Source organism: Stylophora pistillata, chromosome 4 (assembly GCF_964205215.1).
Source record: "Stylophora pistillata chromosome 4, jaStyPist1.2, whole genome shotgun sequence".
NCBI classification, from domain to species: Eukaryota; Metazoa; Cnidaria; class Anthozoa; order Scleractinia; family Pocilloporidae; genus Stylophora; species Stylophora pistillata.
In genome coordinates, this window is record NC_142522.1 from 9,664,662 (window position 1) to 9,681,131 (window position 16,470).

Here is a 16,470-nt window from a genome sequence, read left to right on the forward strand (position 1 = left end):
AAATTCCTCCCACAGTTTCGAGAAAAATAGGATGAATTCTAATTTTTTAAAAGGGTATTTTGCTTCTGTCTAGTATATAACACTTGTTTGGGAGATTTGAGAATGTCTCCCAGGTAAGAAAATGTCAAACCTACCACCACCAGTCAGAAGTGACATACATATAACAGAAAACAACATGCAGGTTTAAGTTGGTTTTCAACTGTTTGAACTAATACTTGGTCATATTGCAGAAAAATGGAAAACTGTGGCAAGCTTTTCACACAGTCCCACAGTACAACACTTCACTGTGCATACAGTCGATGACCAAAACAGTAGATTGCCTTTAGGACAACAGGCAGCTTTGCTTAATTCATTTTATCTGTTTGTTTGTTTATTTTGCCATTTTTTAATTAAAACACGTCACTAGAGATAAAAGAGAAATTGCATATCAGACTTTTTATTGCTTAGCCATTATGGTATATGAGCCAATATACCATAATCCACAAATATGGTAAGCATACACGTCAGCTTAAAATTAAAAGGGAGCTAAAAAATTTAAGACTTGGTAGGATTTGCCTCTTATCTTTGGGAGTGTTTTTAATAAAACAGTTATTCCACTCGCGATTGTTGGATATGAGATGATTATAGCCAACTCGGCGCTACGCGCCTCGTGGAATAACTGTTAAATATAATATAACTGAAAAATTGGCATGTGGCAAGGAAACTCGTAAGGATACCAAGAGGCCTATACGCGCTACAGGCTCCTAATACTTTCACTCTGATGAACACACTAACCTTCCCCAAGCTTTGCAGATCTCGAGTGTCTTTAATTTGGAGTTTTGAACAAGTACCAGCTTATCCACGGCGTTGCAGGAAAGAACGTTTCCGCCGAATACTCCTCATGAACATACCACTATTTCTTATTCTTGGTGCACTTGAGACTAAGGTCATTTTATGGCCCATTTGGAAGTTAAACCTGAGCTATATTACATGTGTAAGAAGGGATTGCTGCAACCTTTACCATTTCCGCCATAATAGTTCTGTGGCTTGCGGTTATCATTGCGGTTCTTGTAGAACTTATGTAAGCGGCGGGAAATGTACATTATGATGATGATGATGATGATGATGATCGATGATGATTACTCTCATTTATTTGATCGTCATTCTTATCATTATTGTTATCATTAACATTAAGAACGTTATTGCCCTGCTAATATTACACTTGACATCTCTGATCCTTTGCATTTCGCTGGCTCTTGGAAATTTAAAACTTGTGTTGTGACAGAATTAATTAATAGGTCTTACAGTTCTGGACCAGAACCTCAATGGCGTTCGGATTATTTAAGAGCATTGTGCATTACAATATGCAGAGGTTTTTCTCGTTTTGTTTCAGTTTTTATTTTGCTTTGTATGTAAATTTCGGAATCGGAGCATCCACTCTCGGCACGTAGTTAATTCTCCGCGCAAGTACCCTTATCTTATACTTGCAGACTACATTCTACAATCAGTGAAGTTATGATTCATCGAGAGCAATAAGAGATTTGGTCTTTTGCAACTAAAATGCCTCACCTATCTTGGTATCTTGACAGCAGATGTAGCCAGAGGAGTTATGATAATCTAGTTTTTTTTGCTGTCGTCGACAAAAAAATTGAAAATTTAACGTAGAAACTGTGAGGCCTTTGATCTAAGTCCAGTAAATTGTTAACACTGCCCGTTGTCATTCAACCAGCCGAAACAATTATTGTATAACATCATAACTTTATTGAACATTGAAGTGTAACTACCACCTTTCTTAACCTTTTTGTTTAAAACTGGCAGTCTACCTACATTGTTTTAGCTAATCGTTATGGGTTATTTTTTTTGACCTTTCTTAATCCTATAGAGTTGCATTTTCGGCTGAATTAAATAAAAGTGCATTACAAAGCTTTCTTTGGACACACCAGGGCTTTTTTGTTCTAAAGGCAACCAGTGATAATCCATAAATAAAGCGTACATTAGCGCTTACGTTATAAAGCCTTTTATCATAACGTGAGGCAAAACTGAAGGAAAAATATTAAAAAAAAAAAAAAACTGTCCGCAAAGCTACAAAGCTAGATAAAAATTGTTGGCTGACCCTCGGTTAGCTTCGTGCTTTGAACGGCCCGGCCCAGGCCAGGCCACTCAGGCCACGCCTAAGGCATATTTGGCCATATCTTGGATACCTATTCGTGCTAAATTCTACGCTGAAGTTGAGTTTCCGTGACTTGTTTGTCACAGGGATATCAATTGTTGTTTCAGAAGATTTTTTAAACTTTCCTGAAAAGATTTTCATAAAAACATTTGTCACATTTGCATATAGCTCTCTAACATATAACTCGAAAACAATAACTAATTTTCCTCATCTTGAATTGATATAATGTTAAGTTAAAATATGGAGGTCAGATTTTAGTAAAATACAACCTACCATCACCCACCCCTCCCAAATGATAAATAATGACCGGTCCTTTGAATAGAATACGTTAAGCGGGATTAAATGAGGAATAAGCACTATATGTTTCTAATTAAGTCTAGCGCCTTTCTGAGATAACAGGAAACAGTCTCTCTAACAAAAATCCGTGCCGCATCGCCTTTGTTAGTAAGAATGACCAAAACATTAAAATGATCAGAACATGATTAACAAAACAAGGCTAATTATAGATCGTTTTCACTCTTATGCAACGAAAAAATAAATCGAAAACTATTTAATGAATAAGGTCAAGAAATTGGAATGTTGTAGGAGATAGGTAAAGAAGACACTCCTTCAAGTCTTAGGCCTTTTCGTTTTTCCAAACTTCAGATATTCGTCGAAATATTTTGCGCAAATTTGCAAGGGCACTGTAAGGAGTCGCCATGTTGGTGCACCTCTTTGGTGCACCAATATGGCGGCAGGAAAATAATGTGAACATCTGGAACTTACTTTGGCTATTTAGTCGACTGATTATCTGAACTGAACCAACAAACACATACACTTTTATTAACACTTAAACTCCTAAAAAGGCTAAAAATCTTAAGATAAATGTATATTTTTCGAAAGATACCATCAGAGGTGTATGTCACGCAACGCCACAACTGTGAACTTCAAACTGCGCTGGTTTCCAAACCAAGCACGATGTTAAGCTGAAAAGTTGAAAAGGGATACGAATTTAAACCCCCTTATGCCTAATGACGATAAAAATTTTCGTGGCTGTTTAGCTTTAAATTTTAGAACTTAATGACGTCACGTGAAAACGATCTAGAAGTGGGTCGAAGTGCCATGCGGCAGATATAGAGCTCGTAGATATCTCAGTCCACCTGTTCGCTTGGCTATGAGGGTTATACCATTTGCAATTTAGGAGAGTCACTCCCAGTCACAATCGGAGGACTTAAAGGCTGCAAACATTCCGCTTGGATAGCTGTAAAGGAAGCAAACATGCATAAGTGTAACTTCTACTTCTTCTCTACTGTATACTAAAGGAAGACTACGCTCAGTTCTACGAATAGGATCAATGCCAACCAGTGCATCCCCCAAAAGTAGATGATTTTAATTAATTTCTCAGAAGAAAGGACATGCTCAGGCAGACCTGAGTTAAAATGTTCCCATAAATCTCCCAAGCTGGGGCAAATTCAACTTTCATGGGGAGGAGGACGGGGGAAGGTGGGTACTCCTAATTTAAAGAGAAGGGATAATAAAAGGATATTCTGGGGTTCAAAAATACCGATATATAATAACATTTTAGTGTGTGGAACGATTAAAAAAGTATGGTGCGAAAACAGCCGATATATAGCCAGTCGCAAAATTCAACATGAAAAGATATGTGCGCTGTTCTTTTAGCCTGGTCATGGGCTTAAGATATATTTAACACTTACGAGCTGAAATTACTGCGCCACCGTCTGCATGCCTTCTTGAGTAGCACAAATACTGTGATAAAAATTGCTTTCTGTAGCAGACAAACAGCAACACTCCAAATGAAACACACGCAGTAAAAGCAACACAAGCAACAACAGCTACAAGCCAAATAGTACTAGCTCTGCCTCCGTCCTCAGAGCGGGCAGCCATCTTGTCATGTGCGATTGCGGGAGCCGTGGAAACTAACACAGTAGGCGCAGTTGTCCTGTATGCAGTAGGCGCGCAATTGATGGTGTTGACATCGTACCGACATATCTGGTTTGCTGGGAGGTTGGTCTGCGCTTTGCACTGTTTCTCTATGTCTTCGTCTTTATTGTCAGCACAACACCTCATGCAAGGTTTGCAATCTCCGGTTGTAGCTCGATAGAAACTGCAACGAGACGAGGTAAAACAATCAGATAACCTTTAATCAAGGTATTTCATCAGTATTGTGTTCCGCATCCCGGCTTTCTATGCTTAATTTCAGGGTACGCATAATTAAAAATTGTAGTTTAATAAATTCTACCTGATAGGTTTGAGTATAACGTATAGAGTTAAAGGTTATAATTCCAAAACGACACACAATATCGATGTAGTTAAAGCTCAGGAGTAAAAGCGGTCTTTCAGTAAAAAACTAGTGATTAAAAGGCCTGAAATAGGAAGAGGGCTCTTTGATCAGTAACATCGATCTTCATTTTATTATCTGTGTATCTTGGCTTCGGAATAATCATCTTAATACAGGCAAGACTTTGACAAGCACTTCACGTCATTGTGTGCGAACTCTGTTGACAAATAAAAGTTGGGACTAAATTGTACAAAGGAAAGCATTGCAAAGAGACAAGAATGTTTACAGATTTTCTTAAACAAACTTTTCAAGAATTTGTTAACTGAAAGTGTGATATTGTGCTCTCCTCATAAGGTGATGTCTGCTCGGAAAAGATTTTGTAAATAGAGTTATTGTTTTTCGGCGAAAAAAGAAGCCTGATGCGCAGTCGCTTAGAGAGTCTTTTCCCCAAAACCGCCCCGTTTACATACCCAGCATTGCACTCTCCACAAACCGCATTCTTCGTGGCAGTACAAGGGCTTATGGTTTCTTCGTTAGGGTCACAGATGGTGCACGGCTTACACGAAGAGATGTCATGCTTATCAGAGTATGATTCGCCAGGTTTACATTGTACACACTCCACTGTGACGTTAGTATCGACATGTGATCCACACTGCGGGACCATGCCCTGACCCTCGGGACATTTGGGACAGGGACGACATTCAACTCCGTTGGTGCTCGAGATAGTCAGCTGATTCCACCTGCAGCTTCTGTTAGACGATACTTGTACTGAAAACTAACAGTGTGGAGTTTCTTCACTTAGCGAGTCCATTGATAAATTAAGCGATGTATGGTCTAGCATCTGTAGATGCCGTAATTGACTATATATTTAGAGGTAAAATATTTTCAAAATATTGCAACATAGGGAAATCTGGAAGGTTCCATCCACCCCATCCCTCCCCTCCCCAATACCACGATTGAGGTGAAGCAGTCGAACTTCCGTTGAGCGGCACCCTGTTAGGCGGTTACCTTGTGTATTAAGCGGTAGGCTGTCAAAGTCCCGAATTTTTTAATAGTATAATTTTCACCTCTACTAAGCGATCGTGGTGACCTTTGAGTGGGCGGTCTCTTTTAATTGTCATCCACATATATTGAACGCTCCTCTGAAGTGCAACCACTCAAATAAAACTAAAAATAATCTTTCAATTAAAATCTAGTCCATGTTTCTCTCCCGAAATTAGTGGTATTTTTGGGCAAGTTTTTGTACATTAAAGCCTGGTTCACATATGATGGCGGACGATAGCGATCGAGTGCGATCGTCTGCGATTATATGTGAACAGCTTTGCCATCGTGTGCGATCGCAGGAATAGAACCATGTTCTATTCCTGCGATCGGTTGCGATCGTCTGCGATCGAGTGCGATCATATGTGAACAAAGTTCTGCGATCATGCGATTGGAATGTGTCCAATAATGCTGTGCAAGCGGCATGATACCATGACAATCAGTGGTTTATCAATTTTTATTAAAAACTGGATCATTGGATAATGCAATTCAAGACTTTTTATTGGCTAAGCCATTATGGTATATCAGCCAATATACCATAATCTATTAATATGGCAAGCGCACGTGTCAGCTTAAAATTAAAAGGGAGCTAAAAATTTAATAAAATTTAATAATTCAATTTAACGTTTTTACTAAAACAATTATTCCAGTCGCGCTTGTTGGATATGAGATGATTATAGCCAACTCGGCGCTACGCGCCTCGTTGGCTATCTATCATCTCATATCCAACGCGCTGGTGGAATAATTGTTAATTACACGCGCGTGTGTTTTGAAAAGATGGGAGCTGAAATTAACACGGAACGGCTTATGGAAGAAATTAAAAATTACGATTGCTTGTTCAATCGCTTCAGCAAAGAATTCTCTTTTTCTTAAGCCTTTCCGCACCAAGAAGCGACGTTTTTTCTTTGATCTGGCTGCTATTCTCCGTAAACAGCAGAAGCAGAATGTTAACACTTATTAAAAGTTCAGCGTCCTTTGCGTTTATGTTGGTTGACTGGAGTTACATTGTACTGCTGCTGAATGGTAAACCATGGATTCGATTGTCACAGATCGCTGCGATCGGCTGCGATAATATGTGAACAGGCGATTCGCGATCTTCGGTTGAGTAGTTTCAGCGATCGTGCGATCGCCTGCGATCGTCTGCGATTATATGTGAACCAGGCTTTAAGTGGTCTATTACGGCATAAAATGGCGTTTTTCAACAACATTTACATAACCCCTATTCTGTGGAACTGCCACTACCCGTCAACCTGCATGAAGCATTTACCCCGCCATTTCCGGTAGGTGACTGCGTGCTTTTGAAACAGGTTTGACTGTACTTAGCTTGTCAACTTAAAGATTCGGAAAGCAGATAAAGCTAAGATACCAGGAGGCAGGAAATGACTACTTGTGGGGCCGTATCTATGCTAATTAAATCGTCAGTCACCTCATGGAAGTCGGCGAATCTCGCCCGGAATGTATTGTAATTAATGATCAACATCGGCTTTTAACTGCTAGGTCAGTTTTATTCTGGATAACGATAACTAGGATTCGGAAGTTGACAATGTTTCTTGGCGATACTTGGGGGCGATCTGCTGCCCATAGTTCACGTGACAGTTTTGTACACTCCTCATTCCTAAAATAGCTCCGTTACTTTCACTTTCGAAATAACTCATCCTGAACAACCTTTGTTCGTTTGGAAAGTGAAACGAAAAATCCCTAAAGAGCCTTTGGAAGATCAACAGTTAGCCGTAAAACCACGAAAAATTCAGCCTTTATTCGTGAAAATTTACAAACTTTAACCATTGGCCGTAAAACGGCCAAAATCGTAATTGTTAAAGGTCAGAGTAAAAAATATATTAAAAACTGAACGGGTAACTCTCCCCGAACTCTCTAAAACGTTTTTCTATCGCTTTCTTGATAACTTTTGAGTTCACTGGCTAATTTTTTCGGTTGACTTAATGCTGTTACTGTTTACCCAAGGTAAGCAGTAAATTAGCTGATTTTGGAAATTTGTGGGTTTGCTGGAATTTCGGAATGTCGGCATTTTTTTCGAAATTTTATTCGCGAAGGAAATAGTTTTTCCGTTCAAAAGGAAAATTCATCGTCGGGACTACCGTATATGGTATTTTTACTTTTCACGATTTGTCGGAGTTCTACCTTATTTAAATGGTTTAAGCAACCTACTAATCTGACATTGTTTTAGATGCTGTTGTTTCGTCATGGTATTCAAGTTTCCTTCAACAGAATAATGAATTTTCATTTGTCACTGGAATTGTTTTGCCTAAGCGTCATGTCATCGTCGTGGCTTTATCTCGTATCAGCTGTTTTGTCAAAGTAATGGTACCTTTTTAAAACACTTTTATAAAACCACAAATGTTCTCCAAGAGATAGTTGCCTAAAGTTAAGATTTAATTATCCCACTTACCGTGCAAAGAGTATGAATCAGCACAAATAAATTTATGTTCAGCAGAATAGACATGACGTATGTTGGCTTAGTCCTTTGACCTGCTGGATAAAAAAAGCAGTGAAATAATCGATACGATGGTTACTAAAGAGATCTCTGGTAAATTATGGCGCTTTTTATGCGACAAGACACCTCACAGCTTATAACAAAGCTACGGTTTAAAATAAAGAAATTTCTCCGAAGCAAGAGGTAATTCCTATTAATTACATAATGTTAGCATTAGTACGGAAAAACTTCGACCGACGTTTGTCCCGATGCGAGCCGCCATATACAAAAAATTACACTCATTTGCTGCTTTACAGTCTTAACTTTAGATTTCTGTCATTCCCCAACGACAAGACGGTAATTTTTTTTGGCTGCTTTACGAGAGAAATAACTCATTGTCCTACTTATTGGATAAGAAAAAATTATTATAACGTCTAGTCTGTATGCATAATTTAAAGTACAAAAACTTCTGAAAAGTTCTGTGAAACCGATTAAAGACTTTCGTTTCGTTTGCCCTTTTGGGTTCTGAGTTGAAGTTTTTAGAATTCTGAAGACGTATTTCCGCTGTAAATCACGTAAAACAAGTTTCGTTGTGGGATAACTCCCAAAGTTGCTTACCCAGCATCATTCGATAGAAGAAACGCAGGGTGACCAATACAGCCTGCTTCCGTCATGCTATTACGAGCTTGTTCTCTATAATCTAGAAGGCAGAAAATATCTATGAATACGAAATAAGCCATACCCGAGAGACTTTTCTCCAAGATCTTGATTTCTCGCGAGAAATCAAAGCAGCTTCAGCTTGCCAGCAAAGTTCAATACTACCAAATGCTATTTCGTCTGATGACGTGTACGGACTGGAGGGGGAAAATCCCGAAACTAATCGGGCGCATCATATTTCCCTAATATGGCCCACGCTTTTGAGTGGTATGGGAGCGCGATAGCGTTACATAAACTTACATAAACTCGAAACGATATAACCTGGACTTGTATTTTCTTCCTTGTCTCTGGCATAATGTGCACGGGGATGGTTTTTTCCCAAAATATACGGCTTAACAAAGTCTGTGTGCTTCAGAAGCCAAGAGCATTGCATAATTTTAACCTAGCCATAGGCGTCTGGAATTTTCTTTGTTTCATCGCGCTTTCAGTATAATTTTATCCCTGATCAAATGATCTTGTTTTGAACATACGTAATTTCTAGACGTATCTCGCCCACGCACTTATTCACTTTTTGGATTGTTTAAACTCGCTCAAGGCTATAAAAGATTGCTGAATTCCCAAAACCGTAACTATTGCCATTTACTTCTAGCCTTTTTCTAGCGGCCTATAGATGCCCTGTGCGATGCGGCGAAGAACTTGAAGCTGTTAGTTTTGATCGTCTAATTTCGACTCAGACAGTATGAATATTCGTGTCATAGGCTATCTCTTATCTTTTTTAATTTTTTTGGAAGTTTCTCGTATCAGTATTGCTTTAATAACATTATTACTTCCTTAAGGGTGCAGCCGGTAAGTAGCTTATTCCTTTACTGCGAGAGAATGTTTGATATGCAGGTATTCAAGCGTAGAGTTCACCAGCACAGAGAACAACGTCAAACTATCTTATGGGCTAGCAATTTCACTGAAATATCTCACCCTTAAGCTGATAATAACAGCATGAGAACACTTATGAAACAGAAACAGGGTTTGCGATTTGCTCGTCCAAATGATTTACAGTGAATGAATAAATCACCTCGGAACCTTTTGTTAGACGGTTGAATCAAAAACGAAGATGTGGATCAAAGTTAATTCACTGTTGTTAAATTCCCACGGAGCTAGTTATAACAGGAAGTCGATACAAGAAACTACGGAAGGAATTAACGGCATGCGCAGAGGCGGAAATTTTTTAGCAGCTAGAAGACTTGTCAAGATCCAGAAACATGTTGCGTTCCGAAGCCAGTAAAAGTAAAGCATTTGACCAACATTAAGGAATGAGAAGCCTACACGCTTTTGTATCTTTCGCTATACGTTTGGACCAAATTTCATGGAATTGTGTCAGTTCTATTGGGTCCTCAGTATAGGAGGTATCTTTCAGTATCGTATTCTTTTCGTGCATATCACGCCTCTCAGAAAAATAGTCCGACACCTACCTTGCAGGTGTCTTATTAGGGCGAGTTAACTCAATCGTTCGTTTGATTTGGAGTTAGAGTGGACGGTGGGGGGGAGGAGGAGCCGGGGAAAGGCAAATGATAATATAGTAGTGCATCCATTGCCCCATCCCCTCCCCTCTCCTCGTTTGACCTTTGCTTAGCCCCTTGGGACAGATTTCTTTCTCTCCCCAGCCCTCCGCTGCTGCAAAACAATAATTTTTTCCAAGATAAAACTGAGCAATCACACCTGCTCTGCAGGCTAGTCGACTCCGAGCTCATTCTGTGAGCCGCCAGCCAATAACATTGTACAACCTTGACGTTCTTAGCAAGAAACGGTGGCGCTTCGCTTTCCTAAGTTACTGTAAAGGGACCTCAAGACGCCATCTTAGTTGTCCGGTATGGCGATATGGCTTCAACCAATGGGGAAAGCACGTTCTGCACTAATCATTGAAGGTTGGACAAACCACGAACCCTTGCCAGTTTTCATTTTTAATTTTTTTCTCAAAAATGAGCCTGCATTGAAAAAATTCGATTTAAACGTTTGGAAAATGAAATTTTGACAAAAGAAATTAAAATAAACTAAAAAAAAGCCTGCCCCCTCCCCCCTCCTTATGCAAATGTCATCCCTGATTCTACGGTGATTGAAGCATCACTTTAAGCAAGGTGTTAATATTGCGATGGCTAGAACTATATATATTACACCGTTTGGGTTTCTTTTTACTGTTTGCCGTTTGGGCTTTCTTTTTACTGTGACTGTAAGTGGAATTTGAACCCCACTGTTTACTGTTTACCGTTCGGGCTTTCTTTTTTACTGTGACTGTAAGTGGAATTTGAACCCCATTGTTAGCGGTGTTTCCGGAGTTCAACGAAAATAAGGAAAAAACTCGGAGCCGCATATTGGAGAAGTGGAGCGTAAAAAACGCCAGTTCAGCTTAAACTGTTTCACCCTAATGCTCCTTTTCATGAAGATTCTGGAAATGACGGACCGAGATCTTTGCCAACACCAACAATGTCTTGTTTGTAGACCATTTGAAAAGTTGGCTGACTTTATCATAGAAATCGAACTCGCAAATTGAGCAGTCCAACCAAATGCAAAGAAGATCTTGAACGGATTTCAAACTAATTGAGATTCCATGTGCAACGCTTGCATGAATCACCCCTACCCTGCGATCGAGCAGAGGCCCTTCGATCTTCCTAGATCGGGAAGAGGAAGGGTAGAATCATCCCTGGCTTTGAGCCCAAAGACCGGGTAAATTACCGATTCAGGTGATCGTTCCGCAAAAATTGGGAGACCTAATAACTCAAGCCGGAAAATAATTTATACCCTTCGAAATAAGTATTTTCCTCGAAATTCTAGGTCATCGAATTCGAACATGTCAGATGAAATAGTGTTCGGGAGCTGTATCTCGAGAAATTAAGATCGAAAAGGAAACCCTCTCAGGTGTAGATTATTTTGTTTTATAATTATTTTCAAACCGTCCTGATCAAGGGGTGAACCACCTCGAAATAGCATGAACAAGGCACGCAATAGCATCACGAAACCTTACTGTCATTAGCATTCCGTCTGTCGACATCTAACTTCGAGAATTATCTGCACAAGGAAACTTGTTTGGACGTGATTTTTAACGGAAATAAGTATTTACATAAATTGTGGTTTTTTAAAATTGCTTTTGTTCGTAAACGATCACATGACTGACTCTTCCGGGGCCCCTGTCATGACATTGCGTCATCATATAAAATAAAAAATATTCGCCTTATTTTCATCTGTCTATTACTTGTAAGCAAGTAATATTACGATTAATTGTTCGCCCGTGCCATTGATAAGGTGGCAAAATATCTCAAGCGGAGGACCGCTGTGATTAATTTGGTTAAAACCTATTTATTTGTTGCTCATACGGTGACTACACTACAAGAATCAAGAATCACCCTCTAGCGCAACAGACAGCGTCAAACTGGTATGAGTATGTTATATTTTGAAAGCGATGATATGTTACATCGCCTGCGGTTTGATCGTTAATCATGATGTGGCCTTCAAGAGCTTTGAAAGTTTTAAGTTAGGATACGCGAATACTGAGCCAAATTTGCCCGGAAATACATATCACGATTGATATTAAAGTATGTTTCTTGTTTACAGAAACTAATATGTATCACGCTGCCAGCACTTTTAAAAGGAGTTTCTCGTTGCTATCGAAAATGGTGAGTGTCCCTTACACCCTTCATTTTCTTTTAACAGTATACTAGTGTAAATTAGAGAAGGATTTCATATTATGTTCCATTATTTTAAAATCACGCTGAGTTAACACATTGTTTTCTTTCGCAAATGTACTGCCGCAATGAAATGGTCTGAAATCTACAGTGTAAGTTTCGTCGTAAGTAAACTTTTTAGTAGTAAGAGAATAGTTCTGCGTGCCTTATAGTCTCGTGGACAACTTTGACGTGTTTATATAGATCTGAAAAAAAAATCTACTATCACGCTGTTTATCTCGCTCCACTGCTTAGAACGTAAATGAACGCAAATTACCATGTGATTAGTTATCGTGGGTTTCGTTCGTTTCAACCAGTCTTCTGTTTATCTACGGAATAATTGTTTTCCTCTCTCTCTCTACAGCGACGTATGTCTCGTACATTTGCATTTACATGCTAGTTTTCTTAATCAAATCTCCGCGTTTTAGCTGTTTGACAGTTGTGTTTGTGTAAGTTCTGTTTGTAAGGCGATATTGTTTGTGAATGGTGCATACTGTGAATTATTAAACGACTCGGGAAGTCAAAGGGCCAACAATTAAAATCAACCAATCAAAATGCTCCATACGTATTTAAGAGAGGCCGCCAGAATATTTCGAGAATCGAAAATCAGTGACGAAAAATCGAATTTTTTTTGTTTTGCCAAAACATCCCTTTCTGTGAACTAGTTTCAAAAAAAATCTTTTAAAGTTCCAGCGATTTTCTTTCCGGCTGAAATTAAAAAAGTTTGAAAATTCGTTAAAAAAGCCGTTTTCGCCTTGCCTAAACGGTCAAATCGTCACGCAACTTTAGAAAAATGTTGACAGCGCCAAACAAGTCCATTCACCATCAAACTTTGCACCGTAACTATAATATCACTGCACAGTAAAAGCATATAAAAAGTTTCTTGTAATTCTCTTTGGTATGGGTTTTATCGCCGTTTTTATAAAGGTGTATTATGCACGCCTTTTTAGGAGACAAAATGAAGGCTAACTTTGACCGGTTTAAACGACACCTGGTACCTAAAATTTCGACATTAAAACCATATCAGACGAGAGCTCATTTATCAAACTATTCACCTGGAGAGTTTGGCCGTTGGAAATTAAGTCTCGTCTTTGTAGTTAAATAAAACGGGATGCCACCCAAGCGCCATGTAAGCGTGCTGAATTCGATGTTCATTTCAAGCTAATTATAGAGTCAGTTTGTCGAAAATACACAGAAAAATTAAATGACGTCAGCATCGTTATGTTTCTTCTGTGAAGCTGTGAACGTAAAGCAAAGTAGTTTTTAATCTTTTAGTCTTTCTTAACTACGTTTTAAGTGCCAGCGTGTCTCTTAACACATGTTAACACGGCTGATGGGATTTACAAACTTCAGAACATTTCGAAAACAATCACAGTGTTGGCTAAAACGCCGCTACTTACACTAAATTAATGATGTGTTGAGTTGCTTCTTACCAAATATACTAAAAAATCTTCGTGCTTAAATGAAGAAAAAGAAAGCTATTTGGATCATTCACAGCATTCATGGTATAGACAAAGTATGCAATTTATCAAGTTTATTGACCTGTGCGTGACCTAAGCCGTGACGCTTAACATGTTCGGGTCAACAAAGAATGGCCTCAAATTCTTTTATTTCTACTTTAATAATCTTGAATGAAAGAACAATATAAAAGTCCGTCGAGGAAACTATCATCACATTTTTTAGAGAACTTTCCGAGAATTATTTGTGTGAAAATCTATCGTCGCGTAAATGGCCTTCTTGAATGGCAAGGATTCATCCATGTAATCCAGTCGCGCGTACAGTCAAAGAAGTCCTGAAGTGGTGGCTATCATGCAGGATGTTCTGAACACCCTAGAGCTGCAACACGGGGAAGTAACGAAGGCATATTTCAGGCAGGAAAACGCCGGTTGCTATCATTTATCATGTACGATCTTAGCGTGTCCAGCCATTGCAGAATCTAGCTACTGATGTCCAGGTTATAGGAATTGACTCTTCTGACCCGCAGGGAGGTAAAGGTGCCGCAGACAGACTTGCGGCAAATGTAAAGGCCACGTAAGGGTCTACATAGACGAAGGCAACAACGTGTGTAAGGAAGTCAATTCCAAGAAGCTCTTCTTTCCCACGAAGCCATCGAAGGAGTGAGAGTAGTTGCAATTGACAGCATGGAGGATTCCGTCATTGATGATGCAAGGAAGATTCCCGGTATCAGCAAGCTCAACAATTTTAAGTTCAACCCCGAAAGCATTACAGCTTGGCGTGCCTATGAAATCGGGAGTGGGAAAGATATCAGATTAGAGAAGCAATCTTCCGTTAAGTGCTAGTGAGCTACATACAGTGTTTTTTTTTTTTTTTTTTTTTTTTTTTTTTTTTTTTTTTAATACAGCATTGTTTACTACACTTACACATGTACTTACACTATAATTACTTTTTACACCATGTTTAAACTACATTAACTTACACTACTTACAATACATATATAACAATACAGTTACACTAGTCAAATTTAATTACAGTTGATCTATTTACCACATTATTGTTTGCATGTTAATTGTCGAGTAACTACAGAAAAAATTTCCATTTGTTCCTGAACTCCTTCTCGTTATTACAAGTGACAGCAATATATTTTTCTAGATAAATTTTGTCGCGCACAAGTGAGGCGAAATCATCGAAACGGCAATTTATGGTATTTAAAGCGTTAACATATAAAAAATATTTGCCTAGAATAATGAGACGGTTGAGGGCTAAACAGTAGGTGTGACAGCGAATAATTCCGAACATAATCTCCAGTTCTGACAGTGACAGTTTACATACAGTGTTGACAAGTAGCATATTTTTGATATGTTGCAATCTCCTTTGCCCCCTGTCCGCGCACAGGTCCCCCGTCCATACTCGACCACAACCGTGTCCGTGGGTGTGTCCACCCGACCGTCTGACCGTGCATCCATCGATTTTTCTTTCTCTTGTCGATCATGTGTTTGTTAATTGATCGCTTCCATCCCGCTTACCGCTTCTTTTTTTTCCCCGTGGGTCAGATCCGTTAGCCAGTCTCACTTTAGTCAATTTACAATTAACATGGCAATATTTTTTTTACATCCATGGTCTATGTTGTACCGAATTTTCTTTGCAAAATCGCATAAAAAATTACCACAATTTAACAACGTCTTCTTCATGGAATCTTTTGAGGACCATAACATCCTTCCATTTTCAGAGTGTAGTTATCGCTGGATGGGGTCAACATTTTCCGCAGGTGGTTTTAAATCACTCAGCAAAAAACACCCCACGCAGCCGGAGTCGGAGACTAAAGAGAAACTTGAAGTCTCTAAGACGCATAAAGTGATTACTGGTGATGAAACAGCAGCATTTGCCTGCCCTCAAGACGGGTGCGTGAGAGTTTTTCAAACGTATTCTGCCTTAGAGAAACACCTGACCTCAGAAAAATGCACAAAGTCTTTAGAGAAGAGATCTTTGCTAGACCTGGCCAAGATCGCATATAAATCTCCATTGGAAGAAGGTGTGGGGACTATACCAACTCTGCAACCAGTTCCAGGACGTGAACGTCGAACTGATTGCTCTAATAAGGAAGGCTGGGCTCTTAAGTCAACCAAGAAGGCCTACAGGCTTAGTGAGAAGCAGAGGGTACACCTTAATGCCAAATTCAATATTGGCCAAACGTCAGGTAGAAAATTAGACGGGGAAGTAGTTGCAAAAGAGATGAGACGTGCCCAAGTACCTGACGGTGCTCGAATTTTCAACGTTGAGCCCACCGCAGATCTCCTCCTACTTCTCCCGCCTTGCTGCTAAGGTTCGGAAACAACCATGACCGAATGATTGCGATGTTCAGGCCAGCGAAGAGGAAACAAACTTCACGATGGCAAGGAATATGGCCCTAGAAACCATATCTCTTCAGCACCCAATATTGCTCGATCATGTGAAAGTGTAGTGTGATCGTCCGGGTGAGTGTAAAGTTAGGTCGTTCTGTTCGGTTCGTTTGTAATGTTAATGTTGTGAATAAGTCGTTTGTATGGAGCCGATAGAAGTTGACACCTGTTTAGGGGAGTCTGTTCTAAGTTAGTAAACCAGCCGTTGAAAGTGGTCAATGCTGTAGGTTAGGCATTGCGTAGAGGAACTCTGCGCAATGCTTAACCTACAGAACGACCTAACTTTACCGACGGATCGAAACAGACCAATCACGACTGACGTACGCCACTTGAGTCTTACAGTCAAT

At 39.4% G+C, this 16,470-nt stretch overlaps 2 protein-coding genes across 5 annotated transcripts in view; one reads left to right on the plus strand and one right to left on the minus strand.

Moving 5' to 3' along the window:
* Positions 1–1,717: 1,717 nt before the first annotated feature.
* Positions 1,718–8,773, minus strand: LOC111335546 (uncharacterized). 4 transcript variants are annotated; one of them, XM_088759142.1, is made up of 5 exons: positions 8,642–8,773; positions 7,876–7,955; positions 4,898–5,202; positions 3,844–4,253; positions 1,718–3,389 (listed from the first exon to the last, which is right to left on the minus strand). In XM_088759142.1, the coding sequence occupies exons 2-5, from the start codon at positions 7,927–7,929 to the stop codon at positions 3,310–3,312; spliced, it is 849 nt and encodes a 282-aa protein (XP_088615268.1). In that variant the 5' UTR covers positions 7,930–7,955; positions 8,642–8,773; the 3' UTR covers positions 1,718–3,309. The 4 variants fall into 4 exon arrangements, with proteins under 4 accessions (XP_088615268.1, XP_088615269.1, XP_088615266.1 ...); XM_088759143.1 differs by having other exon boundaries at positions 7,876–7,958; positions 8,642–8,725; XM_088759140.1 differs by lacking the exon at positions 8,642–8,773 and adding an exon at positions 8,518–8,632 and having other exon boundaries at positions 7,876–7,958.
* A 3,134-nt stretch (positions 8,774–11,907) lies between these two features.
* The window catches only part of LOC111335557 (uncharacterized), a 15,520-nt gene continuing 10,957 nt past the window's right edge, over positions 11,908–16,470 (plus strand). Inside the window, exons 1-2 of the mRNA XM_088755769.1 lie at positions 11,908–11,977; positions 12,157–12,218. Coding sequence (XP_088611895.1) covers positions 12,165–12,218 — 54 coding nt within the window. The 5' untranslated portion in view covers positions 11,908–11,977; positions 12,157–12,164. The remainder of the gene's footprint in view (positions 11,978–12,156; positions 12,219–16,470) is intronic.

Bases quoted from the DNA above. Each gene is read 5' to 3' on its own strand.
- LOC111335546 (XM_088759140.1), bottom strand. The intron at 5,203-7,875 runs GTAAGTGGGATA...CCACACTGTTAG, and splicing joins TGATTCATACTCTTTGCACG to TTTTCAGTACAAGTATCGTC. The intron at 4,254-4,897 runs GTATGTAAACGG...GTCTCGTTGCAG, and splicing joins TGTGGAGAGTGCAATGCTGG to TTTCTATCGAGCTACAACCG.